The sequence below is a fragment of the Rhinolophus ferrumequinum genome, chromosome X (assembly GCF_004115265.2).
Source record: "Rhinolophus ferrumequinum isolate MPI-CBG mRhiFer1 chromosome X, mRhiFer1_v1.p, whole genome shotgun sequence".
Lineage (NCBI taxonomy): Eukaryota > Metazoa > Chordata > Mammalia > Chiroptera > Rhinolophidae > Rhinolophus > Rhinolophus ferrumequinum.
Window position 1 is genome coordinate 121242528 of NC_046284.1, and position 21884 is coordinate 121264411.

The following is a 21884-nucleotide window of genomic DNA, read 5'->3' on the forward strand; positions in this document are numbered from 1 at the left end:
ACAAAAACATATTCATTGGAAGCTTTGCACTTAGGAAAACGCCATCATCCTGCAGCATAGGTCAAGTAGTTTGACACTCAGAGTTGTCCCAGAGTCAGGGAGGCCAATTTCATAAGCTAAGACATCAATACAAAAGTGATTAGGTTTACTTACTGGAGAAAGAACACCCAGACACTGTACAAATTGCTTCGTTGAAGATGTGATGTTTTTGCTGCGTAAGACAAACACCGTTGCCATGACAAGCCGCTTAAACTGTTTGGACTTTGTGAGTAGAACCATTTCAAGAGTAAACATTTGAGGGTCTCCTGGAAGGAAGGTCCACGAAGTTCTGCCTGGAAAACTGACAAATGGCAACACGACAATATCTACTTTGCATAAACCCATGCATGAGTCGTTTTTAAGCTTCTAGCATTCTCATTCGGAAAGCTGACGTCTCCTTCTTTGAAAAGGCTGCTCTAACATAATATTTGGTACTGCTCAGTACAGGTAGATTATGAGACCACTTTATTCAGAGCCCATGACATAAAGAAATGGTATTAGGCGACGCTCCCTACACGTAGCTTTAGCAATGCAGAAGCAGATTGTGATCCGAAGAAATGAAGGATGTCACCGGGCTAACGTCCCCAACTCACGTGGTCCCAGGCAGGCAGGACGGTGTCCTGCAGGAAGCCGGGTGGACGGAATGGAAGTGGAGGTCAGTCAGCTAGGATTTCCAGGGCGGCTGTCATTTACATCACACCATCACACACCCCATTCTTTGAGGACTAAAGAGGGCGGAATGACGTTTGGCTTTTCCATCACTTGAAAGGTGGAGAGGAACCTCTACAAGCTCAGTGTCTTTTGTCTGCACATACCTCTCCCTGACACCATCCATCGCCTGCCCACCTTCCTGGGGACACACTGTAGCTTTCATCCAGAATTGTTGGATGCGAAGCGAGCCTATCTGAGTCCCTTCAATTTTCCTTCTCCTCCTCACCACTCCAGGGGGTTCTCCTGACCCGGTTTTGGTTTCCCTGAGGAATCCGGAAAGACAGAACAATGCTTTTCATATCAAACTTTAGACTCTTCAAGCTTGTCAGCTCTCAAATCTGTGGAGAAAAGCAGCAGCTTCATGTGGTTGGGGCAGGTCCCATTAAAACATACACAGGCCCATGAAGGGGAAACATACAGGCATGTTTTAGGACAAAGCAATGTTACATACAAACGTAAAACATATTAAAACAATCTGAAACTGGGTTTTACAACTGTGGTGGTACCCATGTGTGCATACAATCTTCACCACCACGTGTTCATTTTTTCCTTCTGATTTTAAAAGAAATCCAGATTTTTGTCTGTGTCTTTTAATAGATGAATAGATAAAGATGCAGTGTATACATCGGGGGTGCCAAAAAATGTATGCAAGGGGACACTTTGGTCAACGTTGTTCAAGCAGTCATTGCCGTCATCAGAAGTGTCTGGACGCTGATGGGAACCGCTTTGAGCACCTCTTGTCATTGCAGAAGGCAGACGTGACTTGTATTCATCGTTTGTTATCCGTATATACTATTACAATTTTAATACACTTTTTTCCTTTCTTAAAATCTGTATGCTTTTTTTTTGCACCCTCTGTACACACACACACACACACACACACACACACACACACACACACACAATGGAATATTACTCCACAATAAGAAATAATGAAATCTTGCCATTTGTGACAACATAGATGGACCTACAGGGTATTATGCTAAGTGAAATAAGTCAGACCGAGAGAGACACACACCATATGATCTCACTTATACGTGGGATGTAAACAAACAAGTAAATAATAAATAGAAATGCATTTTAAAATCAATTAAAAATAAATAATCAATAAAACAAAACAGAAAAAGACCCATAGATATAAAGAACAAGCTGATGGTTGACAGAGGGCAAGAAGGTGGCGAATGAGTGAAATTTAAAAAAAAAAAAAAAAAAAAAAAGGCATTTTTGGTGAGCCCCTGAAAAGGCCCGAGGCAGTGTGCATGATGGGTAATTTGGCTTTGCCTCGCCCTCTCACCATGGAGTTCAGGGTCTCTCTTTCTTCTTATCCATCTCTGCACTTTTAGTCCCTCCCTTGAGCCTTCTGGACTCCACAAAATATTTGTTGAACTCAAACTTGCCCTCCCCATTACCGAATACAGTAAACACACCACATATTTGTTGGATGGAATAACCCGAGAAAGCAAGGGACTGCAGCACGACATTTTCGTCAAGAAAAATTTTATTTTCACTTCTTATTAACATGAGTAGAATGAGGGTTTAAGAAGCCTGAACCAGAGATACTCACTTTACAGACGCAGACCAAACACTTTCCCTGTTTCTTTTCTCCTCTCTTCCCTGTGTGACCTTCAGAGCAATCTCAAGCAAGTCTGTTTCCTTTCCTGAATCCTTGAGGACCGTGACACACAAGCGGCATTGTTGTCTTTCGTGCACTGTTACTGATCTCTTAAAACAATGCTTCTCTACATATTACTCTTTGCTTAGCTTGTAATATCTATGAAACGCTGAGAATGTGACGTCTTTTGTTTGTTTGTTTGTTTGTTTTTGTTAAGAATATACTTAAAGCTTCCAAACCCACTGAAATTTGGACATACAACTCAAGAGGTAATAACAATGGATGCTTGGAAAACCAGTAGCCAGACCATTCTGTGAACAAAACAAAACAAAACAAAAACCTAGGTCTTCAAGGTTCGGTCTCTCCCAGACCAAAGAATTCTATTTTCCTGTTGGACATTGGAAGCAGAACTTTCAGAGGGTAAATGGTTATTAGAAATACAGCTGATTTTCAAAAACCCTGAAAAGTAAGGGTGAGCTACATTATTCCGAGGCAGATGCTTCTTGAAAAGCTCATTTTACCTCTAGAGGTATACGTTTCCTTCATTTTCCATTGACATTGCACAGAATAAACAATGACTCTATGTGTAAACATGTGTTCACATAACCTGTAAACATGTTTCAAGTTACTTAATCCTCCAACACACACTCCCACATCATAAAGAGTTCTCTAAAAGTCCACTGGCATTGAGTATGTTAAACTTTGAGAAAAGAGAATCATCTTAACACATAAATTAATGACTTTAATAACACATAAATTAATATTAATAACACATAAATTAAGCGGCTTTAAGCAGTTCCTGCAAAATGGTATCAGCAATAATCCTAACATAGTATTAACACTTTAGTGCGCTCTTTAATAAGACTGTTTCCTAAAACAATGTGACAGGTTTTCAGCAATTTCTGGAATGGGAAATCCACATTGAAAGTCAGAATCTGTCTGTGAGGCGATTGCTTTTAGTTAGATAGTGATAACTTTGCAGTTCCATATTTGAAATATCTTAACCTTCTCAAGGAAAGAAATAAACGTTATATCTAAATATATGAATTCTGAATAGCATTTCCTATGTTCTAAATAATACTGCTAATAATTGCCTTCCAATAACTACACAGGAACGTATCTCATCACCTGTTATTGGTATGGAAGACGGCCCTTTACTGAGTATAAAGCTGCGTGGGTGAAGATTTACTAAAGGCTTTGAAACGTGGGATTCCCTATTTTATCGGAGCAGTGGCGGTGTGATGGCGGCCATGCCATCGTATGGGATTGCGGGTTAACAGCCACCACGCACGGCTGATCACACACGCTTGTCGAGGGGTGACCAAGTGGCCTTTTGCACTATCGTACCACCTGTCTGCACTGGAGCTGGCCACAGAACGTACACGTCCAATGAACATTTGTCCCTCTACAATCGGCAAACCTTGGCTTTTTTTTTTCTTCCCCACAGGGTCGCTGGGCGGCTCTTTCTGGGGCTTTCAGTGATGAGATAGAGAAATGAATCCCAGGTCCAAGTGCTGGCAGCACTGGTTGGACCCATCGTCACCCCCAGTGTGCCTTTGTAATGAAAGAGCTGCGGTGGACACCATGTGTCCGTCGTGTCCCCAGATGCACAGCAGCTAATGGCTCACCGGTCCATCCTGTGTTTCTTGGTCACACTGGCAAGAGAGGCTGAAGAAGGAGGAGCAACACATCTGAAGCCACGGCTTCCACAGAATGTTCCCCAGAGACAACTGATTGGGGACTCTTTGCACGGTCTGGGCGTGACGATCCACAGCGCGTTGCATGGTTTCCAGGATTTCCTGGAACCGGGGCTCGGTCGTGGGACTTACTGGGTTTCTCTCCCTGGGGTCTTTGGAAAGATCGAAGAGCAATGGCGGGTGATGGTGGGTGACGAAGTGCCCGTAACACAAACACACGTGGGTGGGAAAGCACCCGTTGGCGCCCTCCGGGGCGAACTTGGGCGTGAAGAAGAAGGCTTTCCAGATGGACGTGCCTGTGGTTTACAAGGACAGGTGTTGGTGTCATGGAGAAACAGTGGCCTGACAGAGACGACAAGTGAGAACATGCACAGAAATTACGCTGCGATGGGCGTTAAGAAGGTGGAGGCTTAGCATTCCATTGTGGATGAAATTTGTGTATTTCTCACACTCGAGGCTCAAAAGAAGAAGGGTCAGAGCTTAAAAATGAAGAAACAAAAGCATGCGTAACTGTTTAACTGCCAAAGACCAAAGGTGACACTGACTAAGCAATAGATACCATGGCCCAAATTTAGACACGTTATAACCATCATGTTTTCTTCTTCAGAATCTCTCTTTCCCTCTCTCTCTTTACTCTCTCCCTCTCCTTTCTTTTTCCCAATCCCTAATGTATTAGATGGTGCCATGCTACCAGAGGCGAAAAGCCGATTAAATGTGTGAGCACAGAACTCAAACGGACCGTCATTTTAGTCTAATAAACACTGCAGCCTGGAAATGTAGACAGGGCATTTGAGAAATATACCGGGGGTGCCAAAAAAATGGATACAAGTGGACACTTTGGTCAACGTGGCTCAAGCAAGATTTCGCCGTCATCAGAAGTGTCTGGACGCTGATGGGAACCACTTTGAGCACGTCTTGTCATTGCAGAAGTCACACGGGACTTGTATTCATCTTTTGTGATCGGTATATATTGAGTATTACAATTAATATAGTTTTTTCCCTTCTGAAAATGTGTATATATATTTTTTGGCACCCTTTGTATATATTGACTAACAGGTTGCAAGCTCCTAGCTCTGTCACCTCCTGCACTCCAGCGTGAACCCTTTAAAGTTGCAGCCTGTGTGTTTTCTGCTTAAAACAAAAAGGAAGAAGCAGGGAGGCTCAATTCTAACACATCCAGGAGGGTTGATAAGCCTGCATGTGCACACACACAGCCCTCAGGAGCAATCTTCCCCACGCTAGGACCTCAGTTAACATTTCATTTTCTCAGCTTTGAGAAAGCCCAAACCTATCAAATCCAGAATTACAAGAGTCTGGGACCGAGGATAGGGGCCGACTGCAAATGGGAAACAGAGGTGAGCTTTTGGGGGATGAAGGAAATGCTCTAATATTAGATCGTGACTACAGTTGCAGAACTCCATACATGCGGTAAAAATTATTCAACTGGAATTTTACGGTCTGTATGTTACACCTTAATCGAGGTGTTAGAAACCTCAAATTATGGGGATTCGTTGACCCTAGAGTAGGACGGGTTAAATTGTTTTTAAGATATAAATTCTGTGTTCCACAAAATCCCCAACTATTGAATTTTTTAGGAAAATAATTTTCAAACAATGATGAAATAATTGATTGATGTCCTGTTTATTTCACAACGTTATAACTTTCTGAAGAGCGGACTGCTAAATCAAACACTGTTTGACAGAGGTCTAAAACTGCGTGTGAAAATTGCAGCAGATGAAAACAGAGAATTCATGTGTCTGAACCAACTGGAACTAGGCACGAAATGCCAGGGTCCTTTTCACGTTATCCTTACAGCTTTTTTACATAAAACTGTAGCCACTTTCCCACGAGTAAGCTTCACACACCCATTTAATCCGCTTTGATAATTTGCAGGCATATGGTGACTTTTGTCGTGATCCAAATATGAAATAAATTAATAGAATCAAAGAAAAACAATTGTCTTGGGTGTCTGCAGGGTCCCCAAAGAGCCTGTGACCTCAGTCAAGCTTAGGCAATGGAATGTGGCCTCTCTGTGGTCTTTTTGGGAAGAATTAGGAAACACAGTGCCTAGTTATAATATGTAATAATATGTTACAGGTGATAATATGTTACAGGTGATTCTATTAAAAGGACTGCATTATAGAACCGTCCCGTCTACAGCACAGTTGGAGCTGGGAGAGGCGGGATGTCAGGTCTGTGCCAATTTACATGTGCTCAGCAGATGGGCCTTTTACAGATGAAGTCAGGCTGGCATGCAGACCTGCTGGGCTGGACATGGCGAATGTCCCCCAGCAGAGTTTAAAAAGGAAGTGGGTAACATTAAGATTCTTCACAGCAGGTCCTCTCATTTCCCTTTCCTCCTAGGTACCACAGATTTCCTTCAGGAACCCCTCCTGTGACAATGGAGCCACTCAGAGTCCATCCTCACCCAGGGTCAGCCAGGGCCACAGCAGTGACAGAGATGGGAAGCCCCTTTGGCTCTTGCTCAGAACGCTGCAAATCTGGAGGGTGTTTCAAACTTGGCATTCGTGTCACGTCTCTGTGTGTTTAAAACCCAAGAGAGGGCAGGATCCTGGACCAGATTCCTTTTAAGGACTGTATTTCCCACTTGCTTTTGAAAGCCACGCACACAGATTCTGCTATTACCAATTTAGCTCCATCCTGCCAGAAATGAACTGGAAGATTGACTTAAAAGCCAGTCAGTCCACCTCAGGCTCCCTCGCCCAGGAAGAGCTGAGCAATCTCTATGTCGGACATCTGCAGAATCAAAAATAAATTTTTCTTTCCCCAAAGAACTGTTTGGTAGCTATACAGGTGTTTGCCTTTTTATCCTCAAATTTGAATTTTTATACCTTTTTTTGTAAAGTGATAGATTGCTTATTCTCTGTACTCTTCCCCTGGAGCATTGTGGAGCTGCTCAAATAGAGGAACGGAGCTGCCTTTTACTACACACAGATCTCTGAGTTAGGGCCTTACGTTACCACCCTTCTCTGTTATTCACCAGGAACACTCATCTTCAAAGGAAAGGGGTAAATCACAGTCTCTTGATAAAACAGGAGGCACCTTCTATTTCTAATAGGTATATGTGGTCCTGTCTTTGAAGATTATTATTTAGTGGTGGGAGAAAGGGAAGGGAACAGCCAAAATTACTTTGATAATCTATTTCGTCCTGGATTTTTCCACATACTAGAAAAACACTCGGTTTCAAAAATATTTTTTTCTCTCTTTTAAAAATCCCAGCCTACTGGTTGATGGAGAAAACTGTATTTCACTTGATGCTGGTATTCTCGGGGGTGTGTGAGCGTGACCAGGACGGTGTGTCCACACCCTTTGTTCTGGGCTCCGGAGTGTTTTGTGTTTTGGTGCCTTGTTTAGTATGATTTGTTTCTGCTCTTTCTGTTGACGTGCACATGTGACGCCAGGGGCTGACAATTTGGGATCAGGTCCCAGCTCTGTGACTTCCTAGCTGTGTGAGGCTGGGCATGATGGCCATTTAACCTCTGTCTTCCAGCGTCCCCTCTGACCTCGTGGCATGGCTTACAGTACTAACAACCCGAAAGCTCTCCAAACATTTGTGGGTTCACAGCAAGACCACATGTCAGTTAGCTGTGAATATAGAGCTGCAGTCCATCTAAGTGAAAAACATATCGGTCTCCGCCTGCTCTGAAATCTGTTGCCCGTGCAACACATGTCTTAAGATATTTTTTTCCCCCTCCACCAAGGGTTCTTAACCCTTTTGCCGTAATGGTCGGATATATCTGAATGAATATATCCGAAATTTTTCGACAAAGAACAATGTCATTTATATACAAAGCAGTTCAAATTGTTATCATTAAACGCGTAAAACAGTCAAAATATCAGCTTTTTGTCCTTTTGTGGATTTCTAACCCATTTTGGGGGGAAAAAAATGAAATCAGTTAACACAGTGAAAGAGTTAAAGAGCATGGAAACTAAATTTAAATGGTGTCAACAAACTGGTTCTTAATTTATCACTCAAATTTAGACGTTCCCCCCGATGAATGTTGTTCAGCTATTAGTCCTGGCAAGATTTATTTCGGATGCTTGGAGGATTGCATGTATATATCATAGGAGCCAGACACAGAGACTCAGGGTCGGTCTTGGCAGCTTTTCCTGCCATAGCGCCATCTTGGGATTTTTCAAGAACCATTCCAAATGCTATTCTGCTTTCCCATTGCAAGGGACCCACACCCACGGGACCCGAGGCTTGGTTTTCAGTCATGCGGACTTCATCTGCTGAACTGAGGATGTCTGAAAATCCATCCCATAGTCCCCAAGTCCATGGAGACCCCTTTGCTGCTGTGATACACTTCAAATCTCATGCTGTATGGTCCCTTGTCCTCAGACAGCCACCCTACACCAACGCCCCAGTTCTTTTCTGAGACCCAGACATCTTATGATGTGGCCCCACCCGGAGCTGCCCAGGGCACCGGTGTCTTCTAACACACCCCAGGGCACGCTGGACCCCGGTCCTCTTCTTACCCCTTGACGCTCCTTCCTACCTGTTCTCTGTAGCCCAGACGCTGAAGGATCCAGCACTGGGCTCATGGATTATACTCCGTGGAACTCAGGAGGGAGTAACAGTGATAAGAAAGAGGACGCAGGTAACGGCTATTGCTAAGCGCATCTGCTTCAAATCCAGACAGGTCAGAGCAATGTGTGCTCCCCCAAGTAATGCCTGAGTGTCCGCAAACAAAACGCTCTCGTTGACTAAGCCTCAATTCGCACATTGGGGGATGGGCCCATACGAGGTGGTGCAAGGTGGGGTACACAATGCACGCGGAAGTCTGCCCTTTCTTTGCATGCTGACCTTCTACCCATCCTTCCAGGCCCTGCAACCACTCCTCCTTGAGCCTGTCCTGATTCCCAGCCAGACGTTATCAGCATTTCCTTGTTCCTCTCACTACTTTACCCCAGGCAATCAGCCCTTATAGGCCACCACCGGCTGCAGACTCTCAATAGGTTATTTGCTCTCGGAATGCCTTCCACAGAAGGGTCGATGAAAATGTGCTGGGTAAATGAATACACGGATGAGATGAGCAGGGAGAGACAGACAGAGAGGGAGGAAGCTGTCCTTGTGGACAGACAGAAAGCCGAGTACACCCTGTTGTCTCTCCTTGGGAGCTACCCGCATCGTCCTGCCTAAAAATCATTCAGTGCCCAACACACCTTCAGCCGGACAGACATCCAGACTTCTCTGAGGTCATGACTACCTCGTAATGGCAGATAAATGAGTGAGGAAGTCAGAGACTTCGGAAATACATTTATCTCGGGCTCTCTTGGCATCCAAACAGGGTCAATCACTGGCACAAGTCAGTCGTGCCTTCTGAAAGGAATATGCATGGAAGGGCATGAAGGATGAACATGACGGCAGCTGAGAGGGAGAGGATAAGGGACAGAGCCAGTCGAGGGAAGACGGGAGCTGATGTGCCCCACTGGTTACACTTAGGGAATAAGACAACATGTACGAATCCTAGAAACAGTCCATGCAGAGGTGAAGATGCTCAGATAGACAGTCAGGATGAAGAATCATCTTTGTGGTTGTGAGTCAAAGACCCGGTTTTCTGAAGTGAAGAAGTTCCAATGAACAGAGGGGCCACCTCTGACGACAGGCAGCATTGGTTGTAAATGCAACTTTGCCATCAACTCTGTGATTGCATGCTATTATGGGACGTCCTACATCTCTGTCTCCCCAACTATAAATGGGAAAATAACTTGGGAGAGACCGCCAGCCGTTCTCCCGCCCTTCCAGTAACCGAGTATTACCTGGGCCCACACACACCCAGACTGAAGACTCCGCTTGCCAGCCTCCCATCAAGCAAGGTGTGGACAGGTGACCAACTTCCGGGGATTTCACTGGGAGAGTCTGGACATCTTCCTTGGGAACTAACTGACATGCACCCTTTTCCTCTCCTCTTTTCCATCCATTCTTTCATCATTCTAGGTGGACACCATCATCATTCAGCAGGAAGAGGACACTGCCCAGTCCTCAGGTATGGGGTCTGCACCTCTCAGACTCGCGGACCACCCACCTCTAGCTCTCACTCATGAGGCGGTGATAGGTACTTCCCTCTGCTGGAAGCGACTGTCTCTTTGTGTTTTCTGTCACTCACAGCCCAATCTGACACGAATATAATCAAAATTGCTTTTGATGGTGAGGATTTTAAAAGAGATCAAATGCACAGTCTGTAGCAGAATATGTGCTAGCCAGCAGAGATGGAACAAATGTCAGGGTGCGTTGTTACTAAGAATGTCTTCAAAAGATACACAACAGCCACATAAAAAGACTAATTTCAAGAATAAGTGATTAACAAAGGGCAAAGTACGAAACTACCTATGAAACACTTTTGTATAGAAGATACAAAGGTGAGCAAGATATACAGTGGCACGTCAGTTTTCGAACACCTCCGTTGACAAACATTTCGGTTTACGAATGTCATAAATTTTATGGATCCTATGGTATCATCAGATAGTAAAATGCATGCTAAATTTGCAGTTTTAGGGGTTGATTTTAAAGGTCTGGAATGGATTAATCCATTTTTGCATTACTTTCTATGGGGAAACCGCACCTCGGTTTTTCAAATGTTTCAGGACTCGAACAGACTTCCGGAATGGATTACGTTAGAAAACCGAGGTACCACTGTAAATAGTTGTTAAATAAAACATGCCTGGGTTAAAACTAAAATGTCCCTGTAGAAAATACCAGTCCAATAGCAGATAGGAAACAAGCCAGGAGGAGGTGAGGGACATCAGCATATTTAGAGAACTGAGAGGTACCCCAAGATGAAATTAAAGAAAACACGTGTGAAAAATATTGTAGAAAATCAATAAAATGGTAGAACTGAGACTGCAAGGGAACAAAAGGCAAGGGAAGTAAGATTAGAATAAACTGGGTGCTGAGCTAAGACTGAAAAGAGTTTCCACACTCAGAAATACAGTGGTGCTTTTTTCCTTTTTCTTTTTTTGTATTCGAGAAAGAAAATTCCATTTTGATTATTTTGTCTCTATAAGGAAGCAAGTTTGCGCTGTGGCAAATTGAACAAAGTCAGAGCCGGTATTTTTTTTTCATCAATGATACTAATCTTAGGTCAGACATATGAAAACTTCAGTAGAAAAGTGAGTGCGTGTTTCAAAAATTGTCTAATACTGTTTGCAAGGTGCTATGAAGTGCCGTGTGAAAACACACGTTTAAAAGGTTAAATTGGAGAAAATGAAGTCCATGTAGGAGTTTTTCTCCATTAAAGGAAATAAATGGTTGGGTACATTAAGCCTGTTACTGAAGAGTCTGAACGATGATGATATAAAATAAATTAAATATGTATTTAAATATTTTAGGAAAGCTGACGCTATCCCTGTGCATTACTCCTTCTCCTAGGTGGTCAGAGCAGATTCTGTCCATCCTGGGACAGTGTCATCCTGCATTGCTACAATTACCTGTCCCATGCTGTCCCCTCACTATGGGGTGGTTAAAAGAATTCAAGGGTGAATGCCTGACACGGCAAAAGCTCCTGGGAATGCAGCATTTGGCTGAGGTACTCAAAAAAGGAAAAGGAAATTATATGTCAAAAACATGTATACACATTTTAAGAAAGGAAACAACTGTATTAAGATTGTAATACTCAACATATACCAATAAGAAAAGATGAATACAAGTCCCATGTGACTTCTGCAATGACAAGAGGTGCTCAAAGTGGTTCCCGTCAGTGTAATTTTAACACGGTTTTTCCCTTTCTTAAAATGCATATACATTTTTTGGCACCCTCTGTATCTGTGTTTTCTAGGGTGCGAGCTTATCTTTCTAAGGTAAGCTGATACGTGAAGGTTCGTAGCGAGCGTTCATTTGAAAATGCCGCGTCACCTCAACTTCGGTCCTCCATAGCTTACTTCTGACCCTTTGACCCTACTTCTGGTCACCAGACAAGGAAGGCACTGGATGCATACCCACTGAAATGATTACCACACATGAAATCCAAGCACGGCCTTCCTTACACCAGTTAACCCATGAGACCTCAGTAGCTGTAATTAGAATCTTCTCTCTTTTCTTAGGTGCATTTTGGACACAAAATTAATTTAGTAACGAAGTGAAAATTTTAAGTAGGGAGCAAAGCAAGCATTTTTTTTCTACTTACCATGGGAATACTGTTTTGATTTTAAACCTTATTTATCCTCTGTTTTGGAAAGACGGTACCTTTGGAAGAGTTGGATAGGAAAACACCTCTTTAGAATGAATTCTATTATCTACTGCGTTTTCTTGTTTGGTTTTGTTTTAGCGAGGTATTTTTTTTTTATTTTGATCACAGGGAAAAAGTTTCCAACTAACTTGAATTGAAAACATAACAGGATTTATGAGGCTTTTGTGGATTCAGCATCAGGATGACCACGTCCCACGGAGTTTTGTATGATCAGCTGGTTTGAGGGCTATTTCATAGTAATACGAGCATTAATTTTATAGACTAATTTTATCAGCTAGAAAATCTGCAACAGACATCCTGGAGCCACATACCTACCTGCCTTTTAAGATAAATTTTATCCATACAATCAAGTTGTCATTCCATTGAATTTTTAATAACATCATTTCATATGTCAAAACTTCAAGTCAAAAATTTTAATACACATTGAAGAGTAAATCCGAACTTAAAACTCGCTTTTTAATGCAAGAAAGGTTGTCCATGTTATGATACTGCGTTTGAGAGTTTTTAAAAAATGCAATGGGAATAATGATATCCGGTCATGATTCAATTATGTCATTTAACTTGGCTCAGATGACAAAATCATAGGATTATTGTACTTACAAAATTGTTATATCATAGAGGAAACATTGTATATAAAAATTAAAAGGGATTCATGCTTTAACGGGATTCTAGCTCTAAATTTTTAGAAAGTAAGGATTTAATAAGGTTGGAGTTGTAGTATTTAGGCCTCCACCTAATCAGGACAAATGGCAATTGGATCTTAAAAACAATTTCTGGTTGATTCTACTTCAGTGGTACCAGTGAAGCGAGCTCTCTCGGAGGCGAGAAGCAAAGCCCAGACTTGCTGTGTCTGCCAATTGCCGTGGTGTAAATACGCCCAACACGGCTGACTTCACATTAGCAATGGTTCAACAACAAGCTGGCTGGATTCCTGACCACTTAGGAGCCAGCTCCAGCACACCTGGTACTAAACCCCCAAATTGTAAATTTCTCTTTTCTTTTCTAAGGAGGTATTTTTAGGTCGGAGGACAACCCTCTTATCCCTAAGATTTATGAAAAGTATCCCACTATGCAGTCCAGTGGTTCCTGTCACTCTCCTCGCAAAACAGGCCTGAGATGACCCAAGCCCACTCACGCAACTTGTACTCACTGATTGGCTTTCTCTAGTTGACAGGTAACTCGGTACAAATGAGAGTCACCCTCTCCTCATGCACCTCTGTGCTCTCAACACTTTGCACAGCTTGTGGCCCCAAATAGTCTAAGACGTAAGCAGCATGAAAATCAGGAAGCCACTTACACGGCAAGCGCACATGCCAAAAAGGTCGTTGGTGAGGCTGGACTTTTAATTCCCTCTTCAGACGTTACGTAAAACCTCTGCTTTGCTCACTGACAGATGCCCACCCTAGCACAGTGGCTGTAACACTCAAAAAATGCTTACAGAATAAACGAACACATGAAATACTAAATAAATAACTGTGAAGCCTTGTGTGACAGCAAAGACACCAGCCGTTGCTGCTGAGTGTCAGATACACCCTGACAAGTAAATAAGAGATGACTGATAAAACCCAATGTTTAATGACACCCTTCAGCTCAGTGCATGATTCCAGCATTGACACACTGCGATTCCCCATCTTTTCTTGCTGTTTAGAGGCAGAAGATTTTCAGGAATTGCATAAGAGGAAATGGGACTCGTGTCTGTTGGAAAAGCAAATTTTATCCAAGGGCCAGCTGCCTATTAGGATCTGGGTCTTGTTTTTCGCACTTAGTCCTATTTTCTATCTCTTCCTGTCTCTTTTCTCTTTACTCCTCCACAGAATGTGTTTTTCCAGCCTCTGATCCAATATGCTCCTTCCGGCTTCTCTGACTGGGAGGTGGGGGGTGGGTCGGGGGTGGCTTTATTTATTTGATTTTGCCACATGGAGGACATGATACCACACTCCTTTAAACACCCGAGACTCACAGAAACCTAGTTCTTTACATTTCTCACAGGTTCCACATAAAGAGAAATAGGAAGGAGAACAGGGCTCACTCATTAGATGGCTAGGACCTAAAGGCAGTCAATTAATGTAAAAAAGAAACACGATTCCTACAGAGGGGTGAAATTATGGACACGTGGCTGAGACAGGTAAAGAGAATTTTTCCAGGTCTAGAATCTCACAGCTGTTTCTGTCCATCCATCTTCTAAAACATAGTGCAGGGCAGCTGCCTAGACTGAAAGTACAAGGCATGGAGGGTAAAACGGCTATGATTTCTGTGGATAATGGAGGGGTTGCAATTTCACACTTTAAAAAATAATGGAGAGGCTGATCTTTCAATGGGAAATCTTTGGTAAATTGTCTGGGTGAGCAGGGAGGGAAAAGGCATGCTTTGAAAGCCAATGTGTGTCTCACTCTGAGTTTAAAGTGAGCCATCAGATGGCAGATTCCCAGATGTCCTGGGAGAAGATAGCTTCTAGAAGCAGCACCCCCAAACACACTAGTGAAAAGGGGAGCTTTAGTTAACCTCTGAAGAGTGAACTCAAAGTGCAACCTCAATATATACTCATATACCTCTAGACTATACAAGAATTGTATAAATAGTGGCTGGATGTTCCTGGGCTCCTAGGCATCTTAGTGATATAAACACTATTGTCAATCCCAAATTTAAATATGTGGGAAAAAAACCCTGAAACCTTTCACTACACTTAGGATTATCAGTTGTTTCCATTTGTATCTTTGGGCTCATTAGAATACGACTCTAAAACTGGTGTCAGAAAGCCCACATCGATTCCACCGCTGACAGAGACACAACTCGAAAAACACCTGGGAAATACGACAACATCAACGCATTTGAACTTTGTTCCAAAGATCTACCTCCGGGAAGCCCACACGATCTGTGACAAAGCACAGATCAGTGAGTCATGGCCCACCATCTCGGAGACGCGAGACGGAAGCTTGGGGAAGCATCCCAACAGCACCACAGCCCAAAGCGACAGAACGGCAGAAAGCACTCTGAGAGAAGGCAGAGAGGACGCGGTGTTTCAGAGGTGCTCTTGGGGTGAGGGCGTCGGGGGTGGCTGATAAGCCTTACCCAGGAAAGAACGGAAGGAAGGTCCTTCCAGGTGGAGGAAGCCGCAGGCACAGCTCAGCCATGCACAGAGCAGAGGGGCTGAGACTCAGCGTGAAGGGGCAATGCTGGTGGGACACAAAGGACAGGCCTGTTGCCCTGCTGAGCACCCGAACTTCCTCTCCCTGAAGGAGGAGTCATCACTGGCACAAAGGTGGCTGAAGGCCAACGTCCGCTGACATCCTACCCGGACAACCATGGGAGCAGAAGCAATAAGACAGCAGAGGCGGAGAGTGGGGGACTCCCATGCCAAGCGCAGTCATATCCTGAGGCCCCCCCCCCGGCCTCTGTGAAGCAAAGCCCTCTTGCAATCACACGGATGGGCACGGCAGTGAAAGCACAACCACAAGAAGCACGGGGGGGGGGGCGGGGGGCTGTCTGTGTACTCACTATTCGGCGGGTGCCAGCGCACAGCGTTCAGGTAGAAGTTGCAGTAATGGAAGAGGAACTCGTGCTCGGAGCGTTGGCGTTTCCCTAGTAGCAGGGGCATCAGGTCCCGCCCGTCAATGATCCTGAGGGAGAAATGAGGTGAGCATGAGGGCACCCGTGGCCATATCGCCCTTGACCGGAAACACCCTGACTTCTGAGTGGTCTTTCCAACAAAGGAGAGCGTGATACAGCTGCACAGTTGTGATGAGGTAAGCAATACAAAACACACTAAAAATTAATTGATTAATTGAAAAATAAAACAAAGAAACAAAAAAAAGAAAGAAACAAAGAAGGAAAAAAACAAAAGAAAAAAGAAACAAAAGAAAAAACACTAACTGACTTGTGTCGGGCGCCATATGCAATGCAGGGAGGCCCGCTCTCCTCGCATATAAATCATTGAGTCGTCCAAACAGCACCATGAATGGGGACCATCATCATCCCATGATGATGGGATGAGGAAACTGAGGCCAGAAAACACCGGTAACTTGTCCAAGGTCATATGACGAGTCAAAGCCAATGAGATGGAAACCCCCCTGAGTAAGCATTCCATGCTTTCCACTGCTGTCTCCACGGCTTCTCTAAACCCTATTTTCTGTCTGTTGCCTTGGCAAAGAAAAAGCTTTATTCGCAAACTACACGTCTGTTGACAATAAGAATGCCCAACCACTTAGGATTAAACAACAACAAAACACATAACTTGGATTGAATAGACTGCAATGAAATCCGAATGAGTTCATTGGTAATAATAATGATAACACTTAAACACCCGAGGAATGGACTGCACCTACATCTAAGTACAACTGACCCTTGAACAATGTGGGTTGAACTGTGTGGGTCCACTTATATGCAGATTTTTTTGTCAATTAACCCTCACAGTTCAATGGACCAAATTTCCAGAGTCTGCCTCCGATGATGGCCAAACGAAGTTATCCTTGTATTTTCAACTGGGTGGGTGGTTGGCACCCTTAACCCCTGTGGTGTTCGAGGGTCAAGTTATGCCTCTTCTACTACGGGGTATCTAACTGGGTCAAGAAGAGGTACTTTCTGAATTGTAAACAACAGTTATATCCAACTGGTGATGAGCAATGTAAGGTTGTTTATAGAGTTTGAAGAAAGGGAGGAAAACCTAACACTTTGTTTTGAGTTAAAGACACATCAACAGCCGCTAGAGGAATTGAAGTCACTGAGACCGCGCGGCCAGTGCTATTGAAACAAGGCAGAGAGCTACATTGGAAAGAGTTAGGATTTGAGGATTTTTCCTCTGATGAACAACATATCCCTGTCAAGCCCCAGCATGAGGAATTTGGAAACTGGCAGTTTCCCTTGGTTATATAACTTGGGTAAGCATTCTTGAAAGATCCTATGTCCCTTGAGATTTTTTCTTTACCTTTTTTGCAGTTTATTTCACACTAAAAACCCTATAACGTAATTACAGCCTTGTTGCTTAGCAGTTCTCTGGCCTGAACCCTTGTGATTAATCATGTGTTGCGCAGATGTCTGTGGACTGAAAACATTCCATTATCATAAGTTAAAAATAAGAACAAAAGACAGGCTTGGCTCACGTCCCACGCCTGCATTCCTGTTTGCCACACAAGGAAGGGAAAGGAACAAGGTAGATGGACAGTTCTATTCAGAAGCAGCGCGCTCTCCGAAACACGATTCCTACCCTGAAACGGTACTTACTGTGCCTCGTTCCTTTCAAATTCCTTCCAAGAAAGACTCAGTCTCTAATAATGCGTCATCCCCAACAGGGTGGGGAGAAAGAACAGGTGAGAAGGGAAGAGCGCAGGTATCAGTGACAGCCTGAGAGGTCCCAGTTCAATGACATGAAGGGTGGAGACCGGACCGAGGGTTCCGACTCATCTCCCCACCTTCTCCTCACAGGCGGACAGGGCTTCCCCACGACCTCTCAGAAGCAAGAATGAATCTCCATTTTGTGGACATCATTTCTACCTCTATTTTTTGAAGCTGTGGTTTTTGTTGTTGTTGCTGTTGTTTTTTGTGTGTATGTTTTTTGTTTTTGTTTTTTTTTTGTCATATGCCAACAAAACACAACACTTTATTTAAGAACCCAGGAGATGGAACTGCTTTCTTCAGATTAGTGTTTGATACCTAGGCTGGGTCGTGATACGATAAAGGGGGATGTAATTGAACAAATCAGACTCTAAGGGTCAAAATTTTGTTTTCTTTCCTAAAAGCAAAATATTAACAAAACAAAAAATTAAGGTTTTGTGTTTTTTTTAAGCAAAGTCCATTCTGTAAACTTCTTTTTCTTCAAATGCAGAGCTAGAGCTCTCTCTTTTTGACATCCTACACCTAACGTGCTTTTCCCTAGAAGCATGCAATAAAATCAAGCTACTATGGAAAGCCACCGTTGAACAGCGCTCAAGAAATATGGGCTGTCAAAGAGAGGCTCATTTCTGCCGTGAAAAATTGGAAGTGACCCTCTGGAGCCAAACTTTTCAATGGTGTTGAAGCTATCAAAATACACGGGACTGTTTCCAGCTGCACACGCAAGTGGCAATAACTGGGAGATGGCACATCCCTTGACCTTGCCAGTATGGAAATGTTTCTATCACGTTGTGATTTGTGCAAGAGGAGCCTGGCCAGTTTTAGAGTGACACAAGAAATCCCTGTTTTCGAAGGGGATGGTCTAACTGACAGTTTCTGCAAACACATTCAAGTCATACCAGGTTCGCACAATCACAGCTACAAAACTGCACAAGCTGCTGCATAAGGTCTGCTCGATTCTGTGAAAACATGTGTTCATTTGACATTGCTTTTAATTTCGAGGGGGAAGATGAATCCCTTGGGGTTCTTCACTCATGAGGATGCTAGCTAGCAATAATAACAATTGGTGTCCGAATTCCAGCGCCTGGGCAGGACTTTTATGTAACTGCAAATAGCATGTTTTGGGGACTTTCCGTGGGTTGCAGTGAGTTCCATGAATGTGCTCTCTCTCTCAGCTCTGAACCAATGATCTCATCTCCCTGGAATGTCCTTCCTACCTGCCTTTTCCTGGCCCATTCTCAGGAGGATTTGGGGATCACAGAAGAAGGGAAAGGTTTGGGAGAGACACAGAAGAGAAAGCTTTGGGGACTGACAGAGACATCAAGTTGGGACACAATGTTTGTGTTACTTGGGTGATATTCCAAATAAAGTGAGTTTTTTTCAATGTAGAAAATAGTAGGAAAGGACATATTTTTAGGAGAAAAGTATATATGTCTTTAATAAACTAAAGGCAATCTCAAGTGTGCAGAAAGTCTTTTTTGCAGTGAAAAAAAAAAGGTTCCATTTGTCAACATCAAACATGCCATCATATTTGAATACAAACCAAGTTAAAAGTAGTTGCATGCACGTGAACAGTTTCATTGTTTATTCTGCAAAACAGAAGTGAACTAGATGTAGCTCAAGGACTGCTTTATCTGCAGTGCTCTACTGAAGAGGTCTATACATCTAGCTATATGTCAGGAAGATTTACTGGGAGAACTAAGTGACTTTCCTTTTCTTCATTAGACAAAAGTCACATTGAACATTAAAGCACTGATTTTTATTTTCCTAGCTTGGAAAAAAAATCTAATCAAACTTAATTTTATTTTAATTATGGAAGAAGAGACATCATTATTTGAAACTCTAGAATTTGACTCTTGAGGATGTCATAACTCCCTTCCTTCCCCTCCCAGCTGAATAGCTAGAATTTAGATGTTTTTCCAAAGGTTTGACCAACTATGGCATGTTGCAATTGTTTGCATGGTCACAGACTATGATAACATTTGATCTGCTTGCGAAGATGACACTGACAGGTTTTTCATTTAATGAATCCATACATTTAGGTATTATATGCTTTCTTTCTGTAAGTCCCTGTTGCTTATCTTTTATATCACACACACACGAAAAGATCGCCTTCCATTTACGTCCAGAGTCAGCTTATTTGGAGACACAGGGAGAATGATTTTTCTGAATACGCCCAGGGTTCTTTTGATAAACCCTGTCAGAGAATAAAACCAAATCGCTGAAGTACACAGGAGGGGAAAATTCACTACAGAGAGAAATCTGACAGTCACCCCACAGGGTTGAATTAGAGAATTATTCTCACAGCAGCATTGAGACTCTGCAAAGATCTCTTCCATGTACTCCCAGAACACTGCTCTTTTTACCTACGGCAAACCCTACACTGGAGCTCTGATGAGTCAGGAAAGGTATCTACTGGACACAAAACACTTCTTGAGAATTACAAGTCTGCACTGGAAAACTAGGGGTCTTCTAAAAAGAAATCCTCATGCTCCGACAAAACACGCACCTTGAAAGTACGCAAGACATAACATGGGTCCAACCCTCTAAGTACATTTATTCTCCTGAGAAACATAAGTTTAATTTTGCTCAAGCAAGCAATCAGGAGAGCTGACGTCCACCAATGTTAGTGGGAAAAAGTTAGGGCTATTTTCTAAAGAGTAGCTATCTGTGTATCAAATCTGTAGATGGATATACAGATATGAGCCAGATGCTTTTATTGAAAAGTTTTGATGACGTCTTCCATTATAGCAACATTTCCCATGAAAGGACAATAATAACATTTTTGAGCAGGAACTCTCCAACCTTAGTGCTACTGACATTTGGGGCTGGGCCATTCTCTGTGGGGGGCCGTCCTGTGCGTTGCAGGATGTTTAGCAGTGTCCCTGGGCTCCACCCATGAGCTGCCAGTACCTCCCCGAGTCAAGACCATTAAGCCCGTCTCCAGACATTGATAAATGGTTCCTTGGGAAAACGGTCACCCCATCTGAGTACCAACGCTTTAGATGTTCAAAGTCTCCAGCATCGATACATAAGGATGTTTCTGGACACAGTCGGTAACGTGATTCAAATAAAAGAGTGTGTGATATTTATATTTCCATGGGAACTCGAAGTAGATTTCTGCTTTCTTATCTGGGCTGTCCCTAGAATAAAGACAGCATTTTATGGAACCTTGGACCTCAAACCGGAAGCACCATCACCAGGTTGACTTAGGTCAACAGGCATCACGAAGAATCTTGAATCTCGAGGATGGTTTCTAACAATGACACTGGCTCACACACAAAATTCTGGGGTCGGTCTAAGAGGGGGGCCACTTCCTTCTCCAGCCTCAGACTGGGTGGGTAGCAGCTGCCAGCCCCGAAATTTCCCCTTATGTATTTTCCTCTTTGCCTCAGCTTTTTCCTTCCCTCACCTTTCCCCAATTAGTTGGAGAACCATGGAAAGATAATTGTAAAAGCAAAGCATCGTGATGGTTTTTCATATCACAAGCCAGGAGAGAAAAGCATAATTAACGAAATTACCTGAGTTACTTAAGGAAGTACATGAAGATTTATTCCAAGGGTAAGAATGAGGGCCAATGAGTAGATGAAATTGGGAGTGAGATTTTCTGGCTCTCTCTAAGACTTCTGATGAGTTACTGCTGCCAACTTTTCTGCCTGTCACTAGGCAGAAAAAGAATAGTTTGACTAGAGTTGATCTTAAAAGTCCCCTTCAGCCCTCAGATTTTATGATTCTATGATCACAGATGAATATTAAATGGGGAAGGAGAAAGAACCATTCTTATGGACGTCTTCCCTCGCAATATGGTTGGTGACTCATGCATCCTCTGTATCATGTTCCACAGGCTCTCTTGCTTTTCATTCTCATAGCGACCCTAGAAGGTCAGTGCTATGACTGAACCCATTTTCCAGACAAGGCATTAAGTGAATTCAATGCTTCTGAACACAAGCAGGACAACTCTAGGATCTCCACAGCACCAGCTGCTCTCCATGCGTGCTCCACAGACCCACCCACAACCCGGAAACCTTTTCAGGAGGCCAGTGAGCTCAAAACCATTTTCACAATAATACAGAACATTCTTTGACTACAGTACACGGTCCGAGTGCCTATATGGCCGGCGATGAAACCCTCATGTGGTCAGCCGAGGGAATGTGTGTGGGGGTGCCCTTGTGTTTTAAAGTTGTTTTTCAGGTTTGGTTGCTAGTCTGGTAAGTATTGATAGACAGGGCCCCCATAAACAAAAGATCTCTGGGTTCCTCGATCATTAAAGTGTGTACATGGATGTTCAAA

At 43.3% G+C, this 21884-nt stretch overlaps 1 protein-coding gene across 1 annotated transcript in view; it reads right to left on the reverse strand.

Moving 5' to 3' along the window:
- Positions 1-2225: 2225 nt before the first annotated feature.
- STS (steroid sulfatase) overlaps positions 2226-21884 on the reverse strand; it is a 146010-nt gene continuing 126351 nt past the window's right edge. The window contains exons 9-10 of the mRNA XM_033104872.1: positions 15765-15886; positions 2226-4355 (exon numbers count right to left, since the gene is read on the reverse strand). Coding sequence (XP_032960763.1) covers positions 3979-4355; positions 15765-15886 — 499 coding nt within the window. The 3' untranslated portion in view covers positions 2226-3978. The remainder of the gene's footprint in view (positions 4356-15764; positions 15887-21884) is intronic.